At 37.4% G+C, this 23,488-nt stretch overlaps 1 protein-coding gene across 4 annotated transcripts in view; it reads left to right on the top strand.

Moving 5' to 3' along the window:
• LOC127455972 (multiple PDZ domain protein-like) overlaps window positions 1-23,488 on the top strand; it is a 139,056-nt gene that overhangs the window by 103,454 nt on the left and 12,114 nt on the right. For 2 of the 4 annotated variants that reach the window (XM_051724213.1, XM_051724205.1), the window contains 13 exons: window positions 3,560-3,622; window positions 10,077-10,245; window positions 13,402-13,598; window positions 13,681-13,772; window positions 15,192-15,267; window positions 15,624-15,677; window positions 16,753-16,845; window positions 17,502-17,576; window positions 19,008-19,182; window positions 19,287-19,432; window positions 20,973-21,056; window positions 21,163-21,356; window positions 22,801-22,948. In XM_051724213.1, coding sequence (XP_051580173.1) covers window positions 3,560-3,622; window positions 10,077-10,245; window positions 13,402-13,598; window positions 13,681-13,772; window positions 15,192-15,267; window positions 15,624-15,677; window positions 16,753-16,845; window positions 17,502-17,576; window positions 19,008-19,182; window positions 19,287-19,432; window positions 20,973-21,056; window positions 21,163-21,356; window positions 22,801-22,948 — 1,566 coding nt within the window. Of the gene's footprint in view, window positions 1-3,559; window positions 3,623-10,076; window positions 10,246-13,401; window positions 13,599-13,680; window positions 13,773-15,191; window positions 15,268-15,623; window positions 15,678-16,752; window positions 16,846-17,501; window positions 17,577-19,007; window positions 19,183-19,286; window positions 19,433-20,972; window positions 21,057-21,162; window positions 21,357-22,800; window positions 22,988-23,488 lie in introns of all 4 variants that reach the window. The other 2 variants (XR_007899768.1, XM_051724221.1) reach the window with 2 other exon arrangements.

The raw sequence follows: 23,488 nt of genomic DNA, 5'->3' as shown, positions 1-23,488 counted from the left end.
GTCTGTTTCGATCTGCTCTTCATCCTCACCCACTGTTGTCATCACAAAATCTCCCTCTGTCTCCCTCTCAGCCTGACTCTTTCTATAATCTTGATTCACCTCCGGTCATAGAGAAATACGGGGCAGCTTTAAAATGCTTTCCTATGCTGAAGCGTCAGGTAATTTGTGTTCCACCTTCAGCTGTCAGTGTTATCTCTCCTCCCAGAATTCCTTTCCACCTGCATCCTTCATTTACCTCTGCTTAGCCTTAAAATGTGCCAGTTAATCAACTTGCAGCATGTTTAAATGGGGCCGCAATCAAATAAGAAATGCACCTTTTACGAGCTCAGCTGTTTTTCTGTTAAGATCCCAAGCCACTTCCTCTGCAAAATTTGATTTACCCAGAGGCCTCTCTTTTCAATAATGCTACTTTTCCTACTAAAGCAGTAAGCCATGATAGGCCATGCGGTAATGAGTGTTCTTAAGCATGATGTGAAGTGGAGTGCATTAAACCACCTTAACTGTGGTAAAATCAGTATAATGCATTACCCGTATAATGCATCATAACTCAAGTGGCTTATTCCTTTTTTATAACCGCAACAACAGCAATTTGATAAGACATCAATGTTCAATAAATAGTTACATTTATTAATAATAATAACTAGGGCTGTCGATTATGCACATGAATTTAGTGTGGTTAATTATATAAAAAAATAACGTGTTTAAAAAATTAACCCAGTTAATCATACCTCCCACCTGTAGGTCAACTCCGTAATAAAAGTATGTATTTTTTCCTACTGACGGAGCAATTCAAGCTTGAAGTACATGAAGCTTTGTGGTTTATGAGCTGCGTCAGCAAGGGACAGTCAGCACGCCTCAACAAACCTCACATCGATTTTATAAAATTAGTTTTGTCTATGACTTGTTTGGAGTTTATTTTTTTTTTTTTTGCTTTCTTGGGATTAAATGTGTTTAAGCTGATATACTGGCACAGGTAGATACTGGCTCACTAACTTCCTGTGTTGTGCTTGTAGAAGCCGCTTGTTCCCTTCCTACAGCTGAACTGTTCAGAACCCCCATTTCTTCCTTATCCCGAATCCTGCTTTACACTCGGGCCCTTGCAGGTTAGAGTCAATCTTCCTGTGTGTTTGTCTGTGTGATGTGCTTTCACCTTGTGTTACGGTCATCAAATGCTACATTTTCCTTTTAAACTCTTCCTTTTCCTTCATGTTTTCTCGTCAGGACACTTGGTTTTCCATAGTGATGGGCATGATTGTTGCATTAAAGACCCCATGTAATGAGGGGAAATTTTAGTGCATGTTTTGTTAACTGTTAGGCCACAGATATGTTAGTGTACTATTAAAGGTTGTCAAAATTACACATATAAAATAATACAAATTTAACCCTTGTGCACTGTTCATTTTAGACTCACACTTGTATTGTTTGCAGTCAAACGGAAACATGTCTTTTTTTTTTTTTTATGAAAGAAATGCAATAACACGCCAATTAAGTTAAATCGCTAAAGTTGTGCATTTGGGGAAGGGGAGGGGAGGGAAGGGGGTGATATTTAGATCTAATATACCTTTACATTTTTCATTTACACCATTAACTTACATATGCAAATAAGCAAAATTATGTTCATTAACTACAGTAAAAACCTACACTACTATAAGATGAAACATATGAAAATATGGGAATCTGAATCATTTGTTCATTTCATATTCAATAAGGAATTCAAAATTGGAAAAACAAAAAATGACTTATTTCTTTATTCATTTACAAAACCAACATTAAAAACAAATAATGACTTGTTTTTCATCATTTTAATTTAATGCTCAAGTTAAAAATAGGAAATTGGAAAAATAGCCATGGGACGCTGTGCGTTTTGATTATTTGATTTCACTAATATATGGCTTGAATATTTGATTTGCACTTATGGGTGGACCTGAAACACCCCTTATGATCGGTCAACCTGCACCGTTGTCTTCCTCAGTGTTGTGAGACAGAATAAAAGTTCTCTGTTTAATTGTTCAGATGAATTCATCTCAGTTACTATTAAATTCTTTACCATTTATTCTCAAAATCTCCACATTTATTGCAACTTTATTGTTTTTAATGTTGGTTTTGTAAATAAATAAATAAATAAGTCGTTTTTTTTTTGTTTTTCCAATTTTGAATTCCTAATTGAATATGAAATGAACGAATGATACACGGATTTTGCTGCCATCTGGTGCAAAGATCCACTAAAAATAAGATAAACAGATTTGTATGTGTCTGTGTGTTCTGCATTGTGGCTGAATTATTGATTTTATTTGACAAATTCCAAAACAAACTGCTCTGTGTTATAGTCTCACCCATTCATTCCCTATGGGCGTTCAAATCTGACCGTAAACAACAAGTGTTTTTTTTTTTTTTTTTAAGTGGCCTTAACTCATCAAATCCTGTGTGTGTGTGTGTGTGTGTGTGTGTGTGTGTGTTCAGATGGTAAATGTAGGAAAAGTAACAAGCCACTCAGAGGAAGTATACCATTTTTATTAAAGAAAATAAATTAATTTCTGATCAAAAATGACCAAAATTGTGCACAAGGGTTAAAATAGATAGTCTTTCTCTTCTGGGAACATATTGCTGACAACATGATACACTACCTGCAATGACTAGCAAAAGCAAGTTAGCAAATTCACAGCTGTGACATAAACTATAAAGGCTATTGACAAAAAAAAAAAAAATATGTCAACATTGGAAAAAAAATTGGGGTCATCAAATCGTTTCAGGGGATCTTTAAGACTTTGCTTTGGTCATTGAACAACAGAACTTGCAAAAATTACAAGAATTAAAAAAAAGTGCAGAATTAATCATACAAAACAGGATATAAAGTCCACATAAAAACAACATATACCATATTTACTTTTGTAATAAATGTTCCTGGTCTTATTGTGAAAAAAGTGCACATTATTCTAAAGAAAAAAATGTCTTGCATTAAAACATAAGGACTTGATTCACCTCTGAAATTACTTTCCTTTCTGGCTGGCATCACCAGACCCTCTTGTTTTTCAGCCCCTTCTATCCAACCATCTGTCATATGGAGATGCACTGTGAACACTGTCATGTTGACTTTAATATGTATCCATAATGGACTCGTCTGCTCATTAAAAACTTGTCCAAGCTCTGGCATATGTCCTGCTGGCCTCTTATCAGGGCATCTTTTAAAGTTTGTCTCCTTGTGTTCTGTCCTCCTCTCTTCATCAGACATTCATAAACTCTCCATCCAGATGTATGGTAACGAGCCGTGCCTCATTTCCGCCCAACAGATGTCTTGCTGCAAATGGCTCTTAAAAGTAGCTTTGTGTCAATGGCACAGAACAACAAATATAAACCATGAGGGGGGTCCCACAGCCAGCCTGTGGCCATAAAGAAAGACATTCATTACTGTAGAAGACTGTAGTTTGGATCGTATAGACAAACAGAGCACTGTGTTAATGACATTAGAGGTTTAATTACAATACTAGGTCGTGTAGAGGTTTTGTTGGACTTCAACTTTAGCTGTGTTTTATGAAGGTTGTTCATTCATTTTTAATGGCAGACATCTGCGTTGGATGCAGTGGAGGACAGTTCAGTGCCCAGTTCAGAAAACAGCAATGAGAAGGTGAGTACACAAAGTGATTTTACTGTAGTTTAATTAAACAGTGCCAGTAGAGGGCACTGCAAGTGTTAAACACAATGGCCATGTACATAATGCAAAGTTTTGAGTGCCAACTGCATTTACATATCAAAATGAATCCTCAAAATATTCATTCGGTGTGTGTGTACAGGAGTCACTCCTGAATCCATGGTGGTTCACATAGTGATTACAATAGCTTTGGCTGTTGAATACAACCATCTTGTAGCTGTAATCAAGGAAAATAGATTGCAACAGTTCAACTTGTTTGCTGTTGGCAATTTTTGACCAAAGCAATATTACTTTAGAATTATAAGGTTGTATCTGGGATTTTGGTGGAAAATTAGGTAACCACACACCTAATCAGTCAAGGACACTTTTTAAAATGTCAAATTAAAATACCTTAAGAGAAGGCTTTGTTGAACTACTTTGACATTTGTTTTATGGAATGGTATGCAGAAAATGTTTTACTCCCTGAAAGATATCACTAAAATAAGTGTCCTGTCTAACAGGTCTCTTTGCCAGCCCTAGAGTGTGTAAACAGCGTGGTGTAGTAGTTGAAGCAGAATATTCAAAATCATGACAGGCACTATTTTACTACTGTTGATTTTGACAACCGTAAATTCTGCTCGGGACTGTCTCAATGGTACAACCGTATCTTTGAAGGTTGGGGTCTTGGAAAGAGGGGACATTTCTAAGTTGGTGGTTAAGTCCGACAGAAGTTGTAGAATGGCTATCATCGCTTACAACACTTAAGAGGTCTGCTAGTCAGAGTTGCAAAACTTTAAAACCCTGTATCTCAAAACAGGTCTGGGGCACATAGAGCCCTATAATTCTTAGGTCACAAGTTGTTAGTAAACTGCCATCAACAGAGATACTGTAATTTTGTTTATGGTTGTTAAGCATCTTCTTTTATACAGCACGCTCTCTCGGGATCATAATATACAGGGTACCCCTAGACAATGGTGGAGAGAGACAGTCTGTTGTCAAAATTAGTGACTGAGTTAACACACACACTTGTATCTCTGTTAATTGTTTGCGGCACATCTCAATTGCACTTCTAATTACGTCTGCATTAACAACTCATTGTTCTGTTCAATTCTCGAAATATTATGCACCCCCTAGACAGTTTGTGACAGTACTGCAGGGGGTCTGCCAATTATTAATTGATCTAAAGAATTCCTGATCATTTCACAGAAATAACTATGCAAACAAAGTGGAATTCAAAGTTGTACTTGAGGCAGGGTTCTCATCACTAGCCAATAGGGTAATGAATGCACCTCAGTAAATTATGGAGTTTCAACCCCCTTTACATCCAATACCTGGGAAGCTAGCACAGAAATGTCCTCGAAAGAAACACCCTTAGACCAAGCTGAAGAAGCCATCCTTCTAGTAGAATGGGCTTTTATCCCAAATGAGTGTAGCACACCAAGTGCCTCATCCCAAGTGATCGCGTGAAACCCAGTGGGACAGCCTCTTCCTGGCGAAGGCTAAAATGTTTGCACGGTCACAAAATGAGACAAAACATTGACCAGTCTTGAGCTGTGCAATCAAGACAAATATGCAGCCTTCTAACAGGGCAGAACTAATGCAGAAGTTCATTCTCATCTGTGTCAATTCGAAGAGGGCAGTCACTTGTTACTGAAAAGGGGTAGCTTGCTCTCTAGGCACATAACTAATCTGCAGATGAAGCAATACCTTGGAGAAACCAGGGACAAACACAAGACAGGGACTTTTCACAGACATAGCCTGCAGTTCACCAACATGTGCCCCTTTCATAAATATAAACACTAATAATAATTAGATGCCTGCCCACAGACAGACTGTCCACGACAGTGTGACCAGTGGCTATTGCTGCAACATGTACCTTGAGCATGGATGGGGTAAGACCTGCATCCAGATGCTCCTGAAGGAACTGCAAGATAACACTGAGCATCCAACTGGGTTCTCATAAGTGCACGCTGTTGTAAACAAATGCAAATTGAACTCAGAGCTGTCTCATGTGTCCGTTAAAGGAGCCATTTAAAAGTCAAACACTGGGAGAGCAGGTTCCTCCTGAGCGTGATATTCCAATAAGGACAGTCCAACAATGCAATCAGATCCTGAAACTACAACTGGTTGTGCTACATAAGCACTACCAAGAGAATTGGTCTCATTGTCTTCCCTCACCTTGCACAACACTTGGTGCAAAAACCTTATGGAGGGAACGCATAATTGTGATCTGGCCACTTGTTAGCCAGAGCATTGATCCCAAACAGGAGTCTAAGCTGCCAGGGAGAACCAGAGCTGGCAATGTGTTGTTTCGGCAGAAGCAACGCCGTTCTAAAGTCAAACATTGAGAGAGCAGGTTCATCCCTTTTGAGGATACATTCACTACTATCTGGGTACAATCTCCTGACGTGTGAGCATGTCTACTCCAAAGTTCAGGTGACCCAGAATATGCACTGCTTGGATAGAAAGAAAGGGACAATGCACCCAGAGAAGTGAGGGAGGGAGGATTCAAAATTGGGTGAGAACACACTCCCCCTGAATGCTGATAAGCTATTGCTGAGATGCTCTCTGCCCATATCAGCATGTGAAACCCCTGCACATCTAATTGAAAAGCTTTAAAGGTCAAGTAGACCACCAAAAGCTCTTGGCAATTTATGTACCAAATGTTGGATGTCTGTCACAAAGTTCTGGCAATTTTGCTTCGGACCACCTGACCCACCATCACCCCCCTCTGCGAAGAAAGGGGTCTGCTGTCACACCAAGAGCATGGCTCGGAGATGTATATGGCTCCGCTACATGAAGTGGGAAACTCTGGCATTCAACCAGCATTGAAGTGGTCTCATGTGGGGTAGCCCCAGAGGGGTGATGGTTACTGCAGCAGCCATCAGCCTGAAAATGCACTGGAACAGGCGAAGCAGAAGGTACAGCCCGGGTTTGTTGTTTAACTGATTGGAACTTTTCAGTGACAGCACAGCAGAGACAATTCTAGGACACCGGGGCATCCAACAGGAAGGACTTGTCCTTATCTATGATATCAGATTCAGCCATATGTCTTTCAAAAGACACTAAACTGGCCATATTTCTGCCAATCACCTGTGCTGTGAATTTAGTTGCACAATGTGGCAAGTCAGTAGCGAGAGCCACAGCTCCTTAACCGTGTCAGGATCCAGCTTATTCCTATCCAAGTCCTTTAACCACCATGGTGGTGTGCAGCGCTGTTTTCATCGAAACATTGCTTGATGTTTTTGTCTACTGTTTCACTTGCTGTTAAAAAAAAAAAAAAAAGTAGGCAGAATTCAATGTATACTATTCAGTATTCAGTACGTAGTAAGCTAGTATTCCATTCCGTTGATAGCCTGAGACTAGACTAACAATGACAGTAAGTGTTTGTGGGGTTTGTTCTTGATTGACCACAGACTTGAATTTATAGTTTAGATTATGTTTCTCTAAATGTTCTCTGCTGTAGTCTGAACAAGTACACACTCGCTCTCCTTTGTTACTTTACTCTTTTTCCTCTCTCTCTCTCTCTCTCTCTCTCTCTCACTGGCGTTGGTTATTCTATTTTCTGTAGGACATTGACACTCACAGTAGACTTTTCCTCCATCTGTGTCCAACTAATCCTTTTACACCTACACCGTTTAAGGTTTGTGTCTTGTGTGTTTGTGTGTGTTTCCTCTCGCATGTACATGCTGTTATGGATTTTTATTTAATAACATTTGCATATATGTATGAAAAATGTTGCCCTTAAACCCTATTTCTCCATTTTGTTGGTTGATCATGGAGAAAAAACTTCTGAGGCTGAACGGAACTTTTTTTTTAATTTATTCGTCTATTTCATTCATATTTTATTACTCTTATGTTGTTCCAAACGGGAATGACTTTGACTAACATGGAACACGAAAGATGTTCAGCAGATATTCACACTGGTTTCTTTTATACAATGAATGCATACAGTGACTAGAATCTGTCAGGCTCCGAAAAGAACAAGCATTATAATAAATGTAGTCCATATGATTTGTGCGCTATATTCCAGTCTTCTAGCCATATGATAACTTTGTGTAATAAACAGACCAAAATTTAAGTCATTATTTACTGAAAATCTTGCCCTCCACCCTAGCTTTCAAATTTCATTGTGCAAAGTTTGAATATGCAGAAGCGCATTGTGATTGGTACAAGTGTGATTCAGTACATGAGGACCAATGGCATTTCGCATCATTTGCATCACACCTGATGCGACACATCTTCACATACAAAGTTGGAATAGCTATATCCGGCAGAAAGCAAGATTATCAGTCAATATTGCCACACAAAGCGTATTGCTTCAGAAGACGAGTCGCATGGACTACTTTTAAGGTACTTTTATGGTGCTTTTATGTCCATTTTTGGCTTGAAGGTGTGAATCACTGTATGGAAAAGGGCAGCTTGGATATTCTGCTAAACTTATTTTGTGTTCAATGGAAGAAAGCCCGATTTGTTGTTTTAATGACATGAGGGTGAGCGAATGATGACGAAACATTCATTTTTTGTGTGAACTACTCACTTTATGTATTTTTGGTGTTGTATTCTAATGTCTAAAGCTGTTATATTTTTTGCTTATTTTTGGACTTTGTAACATACTGTTTATTGGGTGGTGAATAATCAGATTTTTTTCGTTTAATTTTCAATCATTAAACATAAATTTAGCTGAGCTAACTAATTATTAAAAATATTTTTAAAAGAACTGTAGCATGTCTTGATTTGCTGGTGGTTCTTCATTTTGAGAAATGAAGAACAGATTAAAATGTTTGATTTGATTAGATTTTTAAGGTTCATATATAAAATGTGTTGATGGCTGTTTGTGAGGATTAGTTAGCATTCATTACTGTAGGGTGAGCAGACAGATGCAGTGCTAATTGAATAAACTGTAGATTATATATATATATATATATATATATATATATATATATATATATATATATATATATATATATATATATATAGTATATAGTTGTGCTAAAAAATTTTGGCGTTGATTTTGAAAATATGACTGATCATGCATGTCTTTTATTTAAGGATAGTGGTCATATGAAGCCATTTATTATCACATAGTTGTTTGGCTCCTTTTTAAATCATAATGATAACAGAAATCACCCAAATGGCCCTGAACAAAAGTTTACATACCCTTGAATGTTTGGCCTTGTTACAGACACACAAGGTGACACACACAATTAATTGTTTAAATGGCACTTAAAGGTTAATTTCCCACACCTGTGGCTTTTTAAATTGCAGTTAGTGTCTGTGTATAAATAGTCAATGAGTTTGTTAGCTCTCACGTGGATGCACTGAGCAGGCTAGATACTGAGCCATGGGGAGCAGAAAAGAACTGTCAAAAGACCTGCGTAACAAGGTAATGGAACTTCATAAAGATGGAAAAGGATATAAAAAGATATTCAAAGCCTTGAAATTGGAGCACAATATGACGATACTTGAACAAAAACGAGCTGCATGGTCGAGTTGCCAGAAAGAAGCCTTTACTGCACCAATGCCACAAAAAAGCCCGGTTGCAATATGCCTGACAACACCTTGACACACCTCACAGCTTCTAGTACACTGTAATTTGGAGTGACAAGACCAAAATAGAGCTTTATGGTCACAACCATAAGCGCTATGTTTGGAGAGGGGTCAACAAGTATTGTGATCCTTTAAACAACCACACCGTCTTTTTCCAGAGCAGCCTGTATTTCTCCTGAGGTTAACTGTGGGTTTTTCTTTGTATCCTGAACAATTCTTCTGGCAGTTGTGGCTGAAATCTTTCTTGGTCTATCTGACCTTGGCTTGGTATCAAGAGATCCCCGAATTTTCCACTTCTTAATAAGTGATTGAACAGTACTGACTGGCATTTTCAAGGCTTTGGATATCTTTTTATATCCTTTTCCATCTTTATAAAGTTCCATTACCTTGTTACGCAGGTCTTTTGACAGTTCTTTTCTGCTCCCCATGGCTCAGTATTTAGCCTGCTCAGTGCATCCACGTGAGAGCTAACAAACTCATTGAATATTTATACACAGACACTAATTGCAATTTAAAAAGACACAGGTGTGGGAAATTAAACTTTAATTTCCATTTAAACCTGTGTGTGTCACCTTGTTTGTCTGTAACAAGGCCAAACATTCAAGGGTATGTAAACTTTTGATCTGGGCCATTTGGGTGATTTCTGTTATCATTATGATTTAAAATGGAGCCAAACAACTATGTGATAATAAATGGCTTCATATGATCACTATTCTTAAATAAAATACTTTTTTTGCATGATCAGTCATATTTTCAAAATCAATGGCAAAATTTCTCAATTCCTGCCAGGGTATGCAAACTTTTGAGCACAACTGTGTATATGTATGTATGTGTGTGTGTGTATATATATATATATTATTTTAAAGTGCACTATTAATGTGTTCTTTGATCACTGTGGCAGCTGAATGGAGAGACTGGAAAAATCTCCCCCACAACACCCATCCTGATGTTGCCGGTTGTCCCTCATGTTGGGGAAACAGACACAGATACTATGACAGAGACCGACCAGCTCACTCTTAACAACAGTGGCCCTGATGAGGAAGAGATGGATGAATACGGATACAGCTGGAGTGAGTCTCACCTGAATGCTATAACACACAGTGGCCACAGGATGGCATTGATCCCTCTGTACACATCTGGAACTATATTTAAAGTAATAGTTTGCCCCAAATCAAAAATACTGTGATTTACTCAACCTCATGTTCTTTTAAACCTGAGGTTTAAAATGGAGGTTTAAACTTTCCTGAAGCTTGCAGAGTTCTAATCCGTGACTGCAGCGGGTTTTATACCTCACACTGGAAAAAGCAGCCTGCGTTATTCCCGTCTCACGTGCCCGCAGTGAGAAGCTTCTCATGTCAGAAAAATTACATTAAAACTGCCTTGCATTGCCATCTTCTGGAGGAACTTTTATGCTATGAAAAATCTGAGGAAAATAGTAATACAAATAAAGAGTCAAGAAAATTAGCCAAGGTGAGAACTTATATAACATAACTAGGGGTGAGCGATATGACCAAAATCTTACATCGCGATATGAGTAATTTTATATCACAATAACAATATCACAGAGTATAGTAATTGTTTTTATAGTAAATTGGTTTATATATTAAATAACCATTTTGTAATGCCTATTTTTGGGTAATCCAGTCAGAGAATTAAATATTGCCTCTTATATAATTTTCTCTTAATTTGGAACTTGACAATTAACAAAGTAAAAAATGTAAAAAAACACAACTTGGTTTTAAATCATTACCATAATGCCACATTTCAGTCTGATGTGTTGTTGACCTTATTATTATTAAAAACTTTCCTCAAGATCTTCCCAAAGCAATGGAACAAAGAAAATAATAGGCTACAATATAATATATATTGTATATATATATAGGCCTATATATAAAAAAATAAACACTTCTTGCGGAAAATAAATGACAAATAATTATAAATCCTTCTTGCAAAAACATAAATGGCTGAAATAATGTGGAGCGCATCTTTTGCCTTTATAATATTCTTTTGCGTTCTTCATTTTGAAGAGAAAAAATAGATTGATCCCACACCAGATGTCGCACCTGTTTTAATAGCAAGCTCCTCTTTATTTTCTTGACTTATTTGGGTGTCATCCCTTTCTGTGGAGATGTTTTTTCTCTTCAGGGTTTTCACTGGGTCAAAAGTGATTAAGTAGCGCGAGTGATCCTGCTCTGTAAATTTTGGGAAGCCTGCTGGACTCGCCCGCACTTGCGTGCACCAAAGAAAGTGCACGCGACACTCACATGAAACACGGATGCGTGTGTCCGATAGAAGCATATTATTCATATCGCACAGCCCTAGACATGACCTAACGATTTTTGTTATTTTAATATTTTTTTGTAAACTAAAGGATATGTGGCAAATTTATTTATTTATTTTTATTTTATTTATTTTTTTGCGGCAAATTTATTTATTTATTTATTTTTTGCTTCGCCCACTTTTGCTCCCTGGTGATTTTTTTTTTATTTGAATTTATTTTTTTAATTTTTTTATTAGACACTTATTCCATGACAGTTGTTTTTTTTTTTTTAAATAGAAAAGAAGCTATATAGAACAAACGTTTTCTGTTTTGTGTCATTATTATATCACAGTCCATTGTGTTACAGCGTAAAATAAACACCGACATGAAATGACTGGATTTTTTCCAATTTTTATCATTACCATTCCCGGATATGTTGGCTGGCACCAAAATGTCTTAGCAGAAACTCTGTAGTGCTTCCAACTAGCATGTATTTAGCATGCAAATATTAATTTTCACTACGTAAAGTTTCAGTACGTAAAGAAATAAACAAGATTTATTTGAGTTACATTGACACATCTAATTGTGTTGGGTTTACTCAGTTCAGTTAGGTTCTTTCTACACAAAGTATTTGTGTTGAGATTACATAGTTATTTTAAGTTAAGAAAACTCATTTCAAACACATGCAACCATTGTCCATGATTGAATCAAGTTCAGCTAAAGAGCTATTTTTTTTTGTGTATATTGCACAAGTTATATGGACTTTATTTTTGCCTGCTGTTTTTTGTTTAGAAGTAATTGTCCGATTGTATGAAAGAGAGCACCTTAGACATACTGCTAAATGTCTTTTGTGTTCCACACACACATACACACACACACAACACAAAGTCATACAGGTTTGGAAAAACGTGCGGTTTAGTAAATGATGACAGATTTTCATTGTGTGTGTGTGTGATATATATATATATATATATATATATAATTAAAGATATCAAAAAGACTTTCTTACTACTAACAATCACATTACAGATATTTGGAATTAACATTGCAGCGAGTATCAAAAATGACCACTTTCAATTATCTAAAAAATGTGCATTTAACTAGTGAAATTTTTATTTGATATCTATCTAAATTTATATATTAAATTTACAGATATAAAAAATGATCATTTTCACTAGATGTTATTTAATTGTTCATACCAGGAATGGATATTTGTACAACTATGCAATTATAAATATAAAAAATTATAATTTTTACTAGTAAGGAGTACAATGCTGATATCTGAAATTGGAATTTCAACTAGTAAGGAATGAATTATTTCAAAACACAATTACAGATATCATTAAAGTGAATGACAGATTATTGTGAAATTCTGCTAGTGAAAATGCAGTGAGATATCAGTATTTTGAGTCCATGAGTGATGTCATACCAAGAATTAACATTCTTACTAATAGTAAAAATGAGCATTTTCACCAGTAGTAATTCCTTTGCTGATACCAAGAATTGGCATTTTAAGTAGTGAAAATTAGTTGATGTCAATAATTCATGTCCTGCACATGATTAAATGTCGAAAGGGCTGATACTCTAACGTGTTAATGTTCAGTGGGGTCACATTGACAATCTGAGATTTTGTTGTTTAAATAATGGAGAGAAAAAAAAAGAAACATTTTAGGACATTGGAAGACATAAAACAGATATATATTAAAAAAAAATAGTTATGAGTAAAGACTATTTCTAGGTTACTCATCAAATGTAAGAACATTTGTGACATTGAGCATGTCAGATTTCCTTGCTTGCATTAAAGCACAGATGCTTTTTTTGAACATAAACATATCATGCTGGGTTAACATGGATCATTATGTTTAGTCAATGTGTACCTAGAAATTATTAAATTCATGTACATTTTTCAGTTAAATATTTAATAAAAAAATTTTTTTTAATTGTGTGTTTGTGTGTGTGTGAGAAGAGGTGGTAACGGAGCGGTATGGTCGTTTACCGGGTCAGCTGCTCATGATCGAGCTGGAGAAGGGTCGCACGGGTTTGGGTTTGAGTCTGGCAGGTAACCGGGACCGTTCGCGCATGAGTGTCTTTGTTGTGGGCATCGATCCCAGCGGTGCCGCCGGCCAAGACGGACGCATCATCGTAGGAGACGAACTGCTAGAGGTGAGTGTGTTTGTGTGTCTGTACTTTAACATTGGATCATCAGCGGATTGAAACCTAACAGATGTGAACATCTGTTTATCAGATAAACGGTCAGGTTCTGTACGGCCGCAGTCATCAGAACGCTTCTGCCATCATTAAAAGCACCCCGTCAAATGTCAAGATCATCTTCATCCGGTAGGTCAAAAGTTCAGGATGATTCAGGTTACCTACTGTCATGGAATACCTGAAAATATCAGAGAATTCTAATATTGTGATTTTCAGGCCTTAAAATGGAAATTGGGAATTTTGTTAAAATGGGAAATTTCCTCAAAATGGAAAGTTCTACAGTGAATAGAAATGTTTCTGTGTATGCTCATCTCGGAACTATTTTATCAGCTGTAACAGAGTGCTACCGTCTGGTTTCAGAAGTAAAAATCCCATTCATTTTCTCCATTGATGAATTGATTTTTTAATGATAACTTAAAAACCTTTTAAAGACAGACCTACTACCATGAGCTCCGAGACTGTTAAGTGATGTTATGTGCTTCTACTTAAGCCATCAATACACATTATTTCAACTTCATTTTAAAAAATCATGTTTATTAATGGTATTTCTGGTTAAGAACTACACTACCCATAATTCCGAAGAGAGATCCACCAATCAGAGAATTGCAGCCAACAAACTGCGTCAAAAGTGCTCTGCAGTTACCGGCCACTCCCATGACACACTGTGAATGATGCAGTCAAGTCTTCCTACACTCTCAAACTACATATATTGTATGTATCGAAATATTTTGTAACAAACGTAAAGTGTATTATTTCTATACGCGTAATCAACAATTTTGTTTTATTTTTTTACTTTTTTAAATTTTGAATTAGATTGGGTCATTCACAATGCTTCTTGATATTGTAGTTCAACCATCATTAAAGACGTTAAGGACACAGTCTTGTTCTTTTTGTCTGATTTTCAAATACCTTTTTGCTTCAAACGTTTGTAATGTTGTGATTCACCTCAGAGCTGGTTGGGTCAGTTCATATCTTAGAAATATTTTATTATGGATTTTATGAAATTCCAATGGGAAAAGGGAATGGAAAAGTTGAAAAAGTTGAGCAGGCAATATTGTGCTCAATTGAGAGTGCAGTCATGTTAAAAAATGTATATCAAGAAATCTAGACATTTTCCAATGGAAATGTGAAAATGTATTTGTCAAAAGGAGAAGGAGCAATGGATATTGGCTTTGATCCGAAGCCTTTTTGAAGCCGGATGCACGCTCCTCAGCAGATATGTTTGATCTCTGTGTGTGTGTGTGTGTGTGTGTGTGTGTCAGTGTGTGTGTGTGTGTACTATGTTTATACTACATTGTGAGGACCAAATGTCCCCACAAGGAAAGTAGAACCTGAGATCACCTACATTGTGGGGTCCAGCCAGCTGTCCCCATGAGGGAAATGGCTTATTAAACATACTAAACATAAAAAAGGTTTCTATGAGGGTTAGGTTTAGAGGTAGGGTTAGGGGATAGAAATGTATAAAATCCATAAAATGCATGGAAGTCTATGGAGAGTCCCCACAATGATATAAAAACAAGTTTGTGTGTGTGTCTGTGTGTGTTTCAGGAACAGAGATGCTTTGAGTCAGATGGCTGTAGGGCCAATGAAGGAGTTTGGAGACTCACTGGACACACACACAGAGGTAAACACACATGCTTGATACACACACACGTTTTCCTAGCTGTCTAAATAGGCATGCACCACTGACTTCTATTAGTTTTATAAAGCTATTTATAATAAATATAGACGAACCCAAAGCTTAACCCTGCCCTAACCCTAAAAGAAATCTTAAAAACACTTTATTTAGGAATCATTTACTTTGAGGACGTTCCCCAAAGGGAAGTTTTGTCCGATTTTGCTAAAAGATTATTCGTTCATTTATTCACTCATTCATTTATTTGTTTGCTCATTTATGCATTTGTTCATTTATTTGTTGATTTATTCATTCAAACATATGTTCATCCATGTTTAATGTTCTCTCTGTTGTTTCCCTCTCAGACAGAGATGTCCAGCTCAACACTAGACATTATTCAACACGTAACTCTACCTGTGGTGAGATACACCCACACACACATACTGTATACAGTAGGTACCAGACCAAAATGGTAAAACTGTAAATTCAAGTCACCCATGAGACGCAAGTCACAAAATCGACAGCAGGTGGCGCATAGGGACATTTTTTTACCCTTTAAGTGTGAAAAAAGTGTGAGTTGTTACTATTATTAACATTGTTAATGTTGTTATTATTATTTAATATTTTTACATTTTGATGTTTAAATGGAGATCAAACAGTGCAATTAATTAATTTCACATTTGCATTTTATAATTGAAAAAGTGCAAGAATTACTTTTTTGGGGCCTGAGTAGCTCAGCGAGTATTGACGCTGACTACCACCCCTGGAGTCGCGAGTTCTAATCCAGGGTGTGCTGAGTGACTCCAGCCAGGTCTCCTAAGCAACCAAATTGGCCCGGTTGTTAGGGAGGGTAGAGTCACATGGGGTAACCTCCTCGTGGTCGCGATAAGTGGTTCTCGCTCTCAATGGGGCGCGTGGTAAATTGTGTGTGGATCGTGGAGAGTAGCATGAGTCTCCACATGCTGTGAGTCTCCGCGGTGTCATGCACAACGAGTCACGTGATAAAATGCGCGGATTGACAGTCTTAGAAGCAGAGGCAACTGAGACTTGTCCTCCGCCACCCGGACTGAGGTGAGTAACGCACCACCACGAGGACCTACTAAGTAGTGGGAATTGGGCATTCCAAATTCGGGAGAAAATGGGATTAAAAAAAAAAGAATGTCTGACATTGCTTTATACTGTAGGTATTGGTTAATTATACCCACTTCCTAAAAATCTAAATGAAAATACTTTGTGAACTATAATAATTTGACTGTTTGCCCTACTAAAAAAACAAGTAAGTTAATGGTGTTGTTTATCCCATTACAATTGCTCAGATGAGTCGGTATAGTGCACTAATACAGCAATGTTCAATTGAAGCCCCACTCATCAGCGTTAATGTGTTTATTTTGTTGTTATTGTATGTTGTATGTTGACTGTGTTTGTCTCTCTCTGTCTCTCTGTACTGGTGATGGTAAAGTTTCTTTCTTTATGTCTTTCTCAATTGGATGTCAGGAGGATGGAGGGGTGGGTGTAGTCCTGACGGAGGATGACAGTGGGAACGGATTGATCATTCAGAGTGTGGACAAGAGCAGACAGGCTGGAAGGGTATGAATAGTGACTGAGTTATATGAACGGTCAGGGGCCAAAATTACAAAACATGGCAGGTATCAAATGCGAGGAAAAATGTTCTTTTTATCAAAAGACTTTACAATTCACATGCGATTGACAGGTGTGGCAAAAAGTTAATTTTGGACCTTGACTCTGATCCTGACCCTGAAAGTGTAGTAGTGTCTGTGTTTTTATGTGTATGACCCCGCATACATCTGGTATTAAGATGCATTTCGGGCGAACAAGCAAATTATCCAATCTAATCACTCAAACCACATTCATATTCAGGTAGTCATAAACACTTTTTTTTTTCTTTTGTTTTCTTAAATGATTGTTTTACTATCTGTGTGTGTGTGTGAGTTGGTTTTTATGGTTTATGAGGACATTTTTTTAGGTTACACACTAGTAATTATGATGGTATTATGTTATAAATGTGGATTTTTAGGACACCCCATAGTGTACCTGCAATTCCAACGGCTTAAAAAAACATACTAAACAATGTTTTTTTTGAAAATGTAAAAATGTAGAATGTTTTTTTGTGAGGGTTAGGTTTAGGGGTAGGGTTAGGGGATAGAATATATAGTTTGTACAGTATAAAAATCATTATGTCTATGGAGCGTCCTCGTAATGATAGGAGTGCGTGTGTGTTTCAGGATGGTGTGATTAAGGCGGGACACAGACTGCTGGCAGTAGATGATGAAATGGTGCTTGCACACTCTGTGGAAAAGGTAACACACATTCCCTCTGTCTCTACATAAAGACAGTTCCTTACTACCATCATTCTAAAATTCCTTTCAAACTTCCTTCCAAATTTCCTTTCTTACTACTTTTCTTCCTTCCATTCAAAATAAATTCCAAACATCCTTCCTTTAGATTGAGCTTCCTTCCAAATTTCTTTCCTTCCAAACTTCCTTTCTTCCTTTTAAAATACATTCCAAACATCCTTCCTTTAGATTGAGCTTCCTTCCATCCATCCATCCATCCATCCTTCCTTCCATCCTTCTTTCTTTCTTTTTTCTTCCTTTCAAAATAAATTCCAAACATCCTTCCTTTCGATTGAGCTTCCTTCCTTTCTTCCATCATACTTTCCAAACTTCCTTTCTTCCTTCCTTTCAAACCTCCTTCCTTTGAGCTTTCTTCCTTCCTTTCAAAATTCCTTCCAGACAACCTTCCAAACCTCCTTCCTTTCGATTGAGCTTGCTTCCATTCTTCCAAGCTTCCTTACTTCTGAACTTCTTTCCTTCCAAACTTCTGAGCCCCAAAAATGACAAAAAGCACCATATAAGTACCATAAACATGGTCAAGACCATTCTTTTTTATTATTTATTTATTTATTTTAATTTTGTATGTATTTATTATTTACAGCTATTTCTTTTTAAAGAAGAATACATTTTTAATAGGGCTTTCATTTTAACTTGTTAATTTAATGTGATTAATTATATAAAAACGTGAACAAAAAGTTGCACAATTAATCAAGCCCTCGGATCGCAATAAGGAGTAGTCCTACCATCAGTAGAATTCAAGCTTTAAGTACCACCTTCACGTTTTTTTATAGTCTCAGTCAGCAGGGGGCAGTAAGGGGAAATCCAGCTGTACAACTAACAACAAACCACACTTATCGACAGCACGAGATGAGGACGCATTCTTGTGTTCAAACATAGCTGGACGGAGCACAACTCTGAATGCAGGGGTTTTTCTAAGTTTCTTGGCACAGCGTCCTAAAAACACTGTGTTTATGATGCAACACAACCAAAGTGTGACACTTTAAAAGCTTCCGTCTGACGCATGTGTACATTGACGAGTCCTTAGAAAAACCCTTTTAATAAATCTTTCCTGGACAGATTGACAAATTAAATTGCAAAATGGATTGCTGTGGACTGTAGGCCAATGATAAACTTATGTTCAGTAAAATGGAAAAACAATAATTTAGACAACTGTATTATAATTATCAGAATTTTTATTTTATATTTCTAATGATTTATGTTTCAATTTGGGAGCCTTTCTCAGCAAATATTGACATTTGCAATTAATTGTGATTATTCAGATTCATTATTTGGTATATCATGTAATTAATTCTATTAAAACATTTAATTGATTGACAGCCCTAATTTTTTGGACTAATGTGAAATATTGCAAAATGTTGTGAAAATGTGTTGTAGGTGATGTCACTACTCAAGAAAGCCCAGAACTCAGTGAAACTCACCATCTGCACTGACCCCACCTCCCTGTCCTCATCATCTAATAAGATTGGCCCAGGATCAGACCAGGGAACAGCCCTTCAGACTAGCCTGGCTTTGGTCTGTTTGACATCATCAGAAATGGAGCCATTCGGGAGTAAGATAAAGGGAGATCTGGGTGTTACTGCAGAAATCCAAAAGCGTTTTATTCATGAATCAATCAGAACCTGATCTTTGTTGCCGTGGTGATTGTGCTTACAGGTTCGAGCAGATCTTCCACACCGGCAACGTTAGCTTCTGATCCAGTGACCTGTCCCATCATCCCCGGCTGTGAGACCACCATAGAGATCAATAAGGGAAGAACAGGACTGGGGCTCAGCATTGTGGGTGGCTGTGACACTTTACTGGTGAATATACCCCTGATACTTCTAGTGAAATTGAAGAACTAATAGATGTGTTGTAATTTCAAACTAAATCTGACCAAAAATGTGTTCTTGAGTTCATTGGGGTGGTTTGAAACAGCTTGCCAGCAAACTTCTTTTGGCTGTTAACACCTTCTTACTGCTATTGGTCAATGTCATCAGTGGGTGTGACCTGATGCTCCAACTACTTGACGCTAAAATCTTTTCCTGGTTGATATCTTCACTCAGTCAAAATCAGTCAACATGAACATGGAGTGCAGAGTTTACCAGCTGGTGCAAACTTAACCACATCTGTGCATCTGTACAATCGTTCACATAGAGAGATTTTCCAAGAACATGTCAAGTAATTTTTTTTTTTTATTTAGTCTACAAAAGCAACCACATCTACTAAACTCTTTAGTGCCCATTCACTCTGCTGATCCATTCACAGCCAAAAGCTTTTCACACATCTGGACAAAGTGAGATATGCCTTTAATCATCATTAATTTGTCTGTATTCTGCACATTAACCCTCTTTTATAAACCCATCTTTGTAGTGGTATCAGTGCCATCATAAATATACGATAACAGAGGGTTAACTGGAGCACATTATGGCCGCTTCTAGTGTGTTAGTGCATTAGCGCCATAAATACAGAATGTAAACATAACAAATTACACATTATCTACTGCATTATATATATATATATATATCACTTTAGTGGTTAAAACAGCCTCCTTTACTGATCTCAGTTAAATTGTATTCCTAGAATGAGGCATGAAGTCATTGGTAACACATTTTAATATTACATTAGTTAATGTTTTACATGTAGTCTTGTGCGTCTCATATTTAAATGCTCCTCCGAACACCGCCCCCAGTAGCGTGAAAAATTCCATGTCTCTCGGAAGTTACCTAGAAACAGATTAGAGCTGGCAATTTTGGAACACTGTGTAATATTCAAAGACACTTTACTGGTGAATATACCATTGACATACGTGTGCACGCGTGTGTGTGTGTGTGCGTGTGTGTGTGTAGGAAATTGATGGGCCTTTCTAGCAAATTAGTTTAAACTGCGTTTTTTTATTTATTTTATAAAATAAAATTGAGTTAACTAAAATTGTATGATAACGATCAATTAAATATATGTTCCATTTCATAAATAAGTAACTCTCAAATCAGTATGATCAAATTTATGCATTTTATGAAGACGATTTGCATTTAGATTTTGATTAATCATATAAATTGAACTTTGTTAAAATTTTCATTTTAATTGATTTTGGTTGTGATAATATTCTAGACAAAATCATAAAAAATAATCTTTAAAGGGGGTGATGGAAACAAATTCTTAAAGATAAATATAATATTTTGTATTACAGTGTATGTGTGTGTGTGTATGAACAAAGTTTTAGGTACATTTTAAAGTTTGAACCAATTCAGTAAAATGGTCCTTATAGGAACAGATGTAGATACGTATGTCTATAAAGACCTGCATACATGTTATGCTCTCTCACACACACACGCTGAATTTGAATTCCTTTTCTTTGTCCAGGGTGGCATAATCATTCACGAGGTGTATGAGGAGGGAGCTGCCTCTAAAGATGGTCGGCTGTGGGCAGGAGATCAGATTCTGGAAGTAAAGTCATTGTTACATCACCCATGACCTTTTGAATACACTTCTGACTAGCTTGATTTTGTCTCAAACTTCTTTTCAAAAGTCCCCCCTTATTCTCTCTAATAAGGTAAATGGTATAGACCTGCGTGTAGCGACCCACGATGAGGCGATCAATGTTTTGCGTCAGACTCCGCAGCATGTTCGACTGACAGTCTTCAGAGATGAGGGTCAGTATAAGGAAGAGGATCTGTGGGATTCTCTGACCATTGAGCTTCAGAAGGAACCAGGCCACGGTCTCGGACTCAGCATCATCGGGAGAAGGTACAAGAACACAATCATCTTAAAAATGGAAAATAAACTCAAAACGGGCATTAGAGAAATTACTGAATACAACTTATAAGGGGATGATCGTTGGGGAACATGTTCATGTCAGTTTTTATATTGGTGAAATTAAGTACACAGATGACCCAAAACATTATGACCACTCACATGTGACCTGAATAATGTTGATCATCTCCTAACAAGGCCACATGTCAAGGTCTGGGTAGATTAGATGGTAAGCGAACAATCAGTTCTCGTTGTCAACGTGTTGAATGCAGGAGAAATGGGCAGGAGTAAAGACCTGAGCCACTTTAACCAGGGCCAAATAGTTATGGCCAAATGACTGGGTCAGAGTATCTCTGAAACAGCAAGGCTTGTGGTGTGCTCCCGATCAGCAGTGGTGAGTACTTACCGACAGTGGCCCAAGGAGGGACAAACCACAAACTGGCGACAGGGTGTTGGGCGACCAAGGCTCATCGATGCATGAGGGCAACAAAGGCTATCCCGTCTGGTCAGAAGGTCTACTGTGCCACAAGTCACAGAAAATGTTAATGTTGGTTATGGGAGGAATGTGTCACAACACTGGGTAGCACAGCAAGTAAAGATGCTGACTACCACACCTGGAGTCGCAAGTTCGAATCCAGGGCGTGCTGAGTGCCTCCATGTTATTGCGAGTCTCAATCTGCAGGGGGCAGTAAGCGCAGCTCCAGCTCCAGCTGCACAGGCAATGCACAGCTGATAAAAGACCAGATGGAAATGAGTGCAGGGGTTTTTAGACTCAATAACTTGACACAACTATCGTAAAATGTGGCATTAATTGCTAGAGATGCTGAAAACAAGTGGAAGATGATGCTATCACAGTGAGCATGCCAAAAGCGTCCATCTGATGCATGTGAAAATAACAATTTTAATCAATTGACATTCTTGCATTCCGTCTGCGCTATTGTACATGGGCGTGCCTCAGACGGACATTTTGGAGCATTTCACTGGTATTCAGCATCATAAACGAAGCATTTTTAGGTCACTTTGAAAATTACATCTCAAGATTCCTGTATTCTGTTGTGCTTCACCCACCTGTTGTACTTCCACCATGAGCGGTTCTTATGTGGCTGCGCTGCATGTGAGGTTTATTGAGGGGTGCTGCCACCTATTGGCGTGGCTCATAAAAACAGATGTACAGTACTTCAAGAGAATAGCTTGTATAGTAGGAAAATCTGGACTTTTATTATTAAATTTATGCATTCGTCAGCGGGCATGATTAATTGCGTTAATTTTAACGCGTTATTTGTTATATAATCATCGCACTAAATGCTTTAAATTCAACAGCCCTAGAATTTTGTCAATGCTTTTATGTGTAAATAAGATGTACATGTCATGGAGTCTTTGACTATTATAGATATATAAAATGCTAACGATGACTGACTGTCAGTTGTCTCTATGTCAGGAATGATACGGGAGTCTTTGTGTCAGACATCGTTAAGGGTGGAGTCGTGGAGAGTGACGGACGTCTCATGCAGGGAGACCAGATCCTTTCTGTTAATGGGGAAGACATTCGCTCTTCCACGCAGGAGTATGTGGCCGCACTGCTCAAGGTGAATGTCCACAAATGAATCACTCACTGTCCGGCAGAGGTGGGTAGTAACACACTACATTTACTCCGTTACATTTACTTAAGTATCTTTATGGAAAAAAATTACTTTTATGAGTGTACTATACTGTATTTAATGGTGGGTAATTTTCACTCTTACTCAATTACATTTCAATTGTTTTTTTTTTTTTTACTTCATTACAGTGAGTGATATTCCTGTCGTTATATTACTTGTTTTCATTTAATTGTAATTTTAAGTGTTAATAATAAATGCGTAATTTATTGAGAGATTTTTGAATGGGACTTTTAGGACAGCGGAACTTTACAGCTGTGCACTGTCACTGAGTCAAGCAAGTGCTCAAAACCAGCACTTTCTTTTGTCACGCAATGCCTTCATTTAACACCACGAAAAGCGGATATTTCAAGATTTAAATTGCAGCATGGTAAGTGTTGGCGATAATGATACCGTGGGCTTGTCTGTGTCATGGTCATTTTTAGGGTGATTCTGTAATTATGAGCTCTTATGACCTCAATTTATAATTAT

The sequence above is a fragment of the Myxocyprinus asiaticus genome, chromosome 2 (genome assembly GCF_019703515.2).
Source record: "Myxocyprinus asiaticus isolate MX2 ecotype Aquarium Trade chromosome 2, UBuf_Myxa_2, whole genome shotgun sequence".
NCBI lineage: Eukaryota > Metazoa > Chordata > Actinopteri > Cypriniformes > Catostomidae > Myxocyprinus > Myxocyprinus asiaticus.
This window is presented reverse-complemented; position numbering and strand designations above follow the sequence as displayed.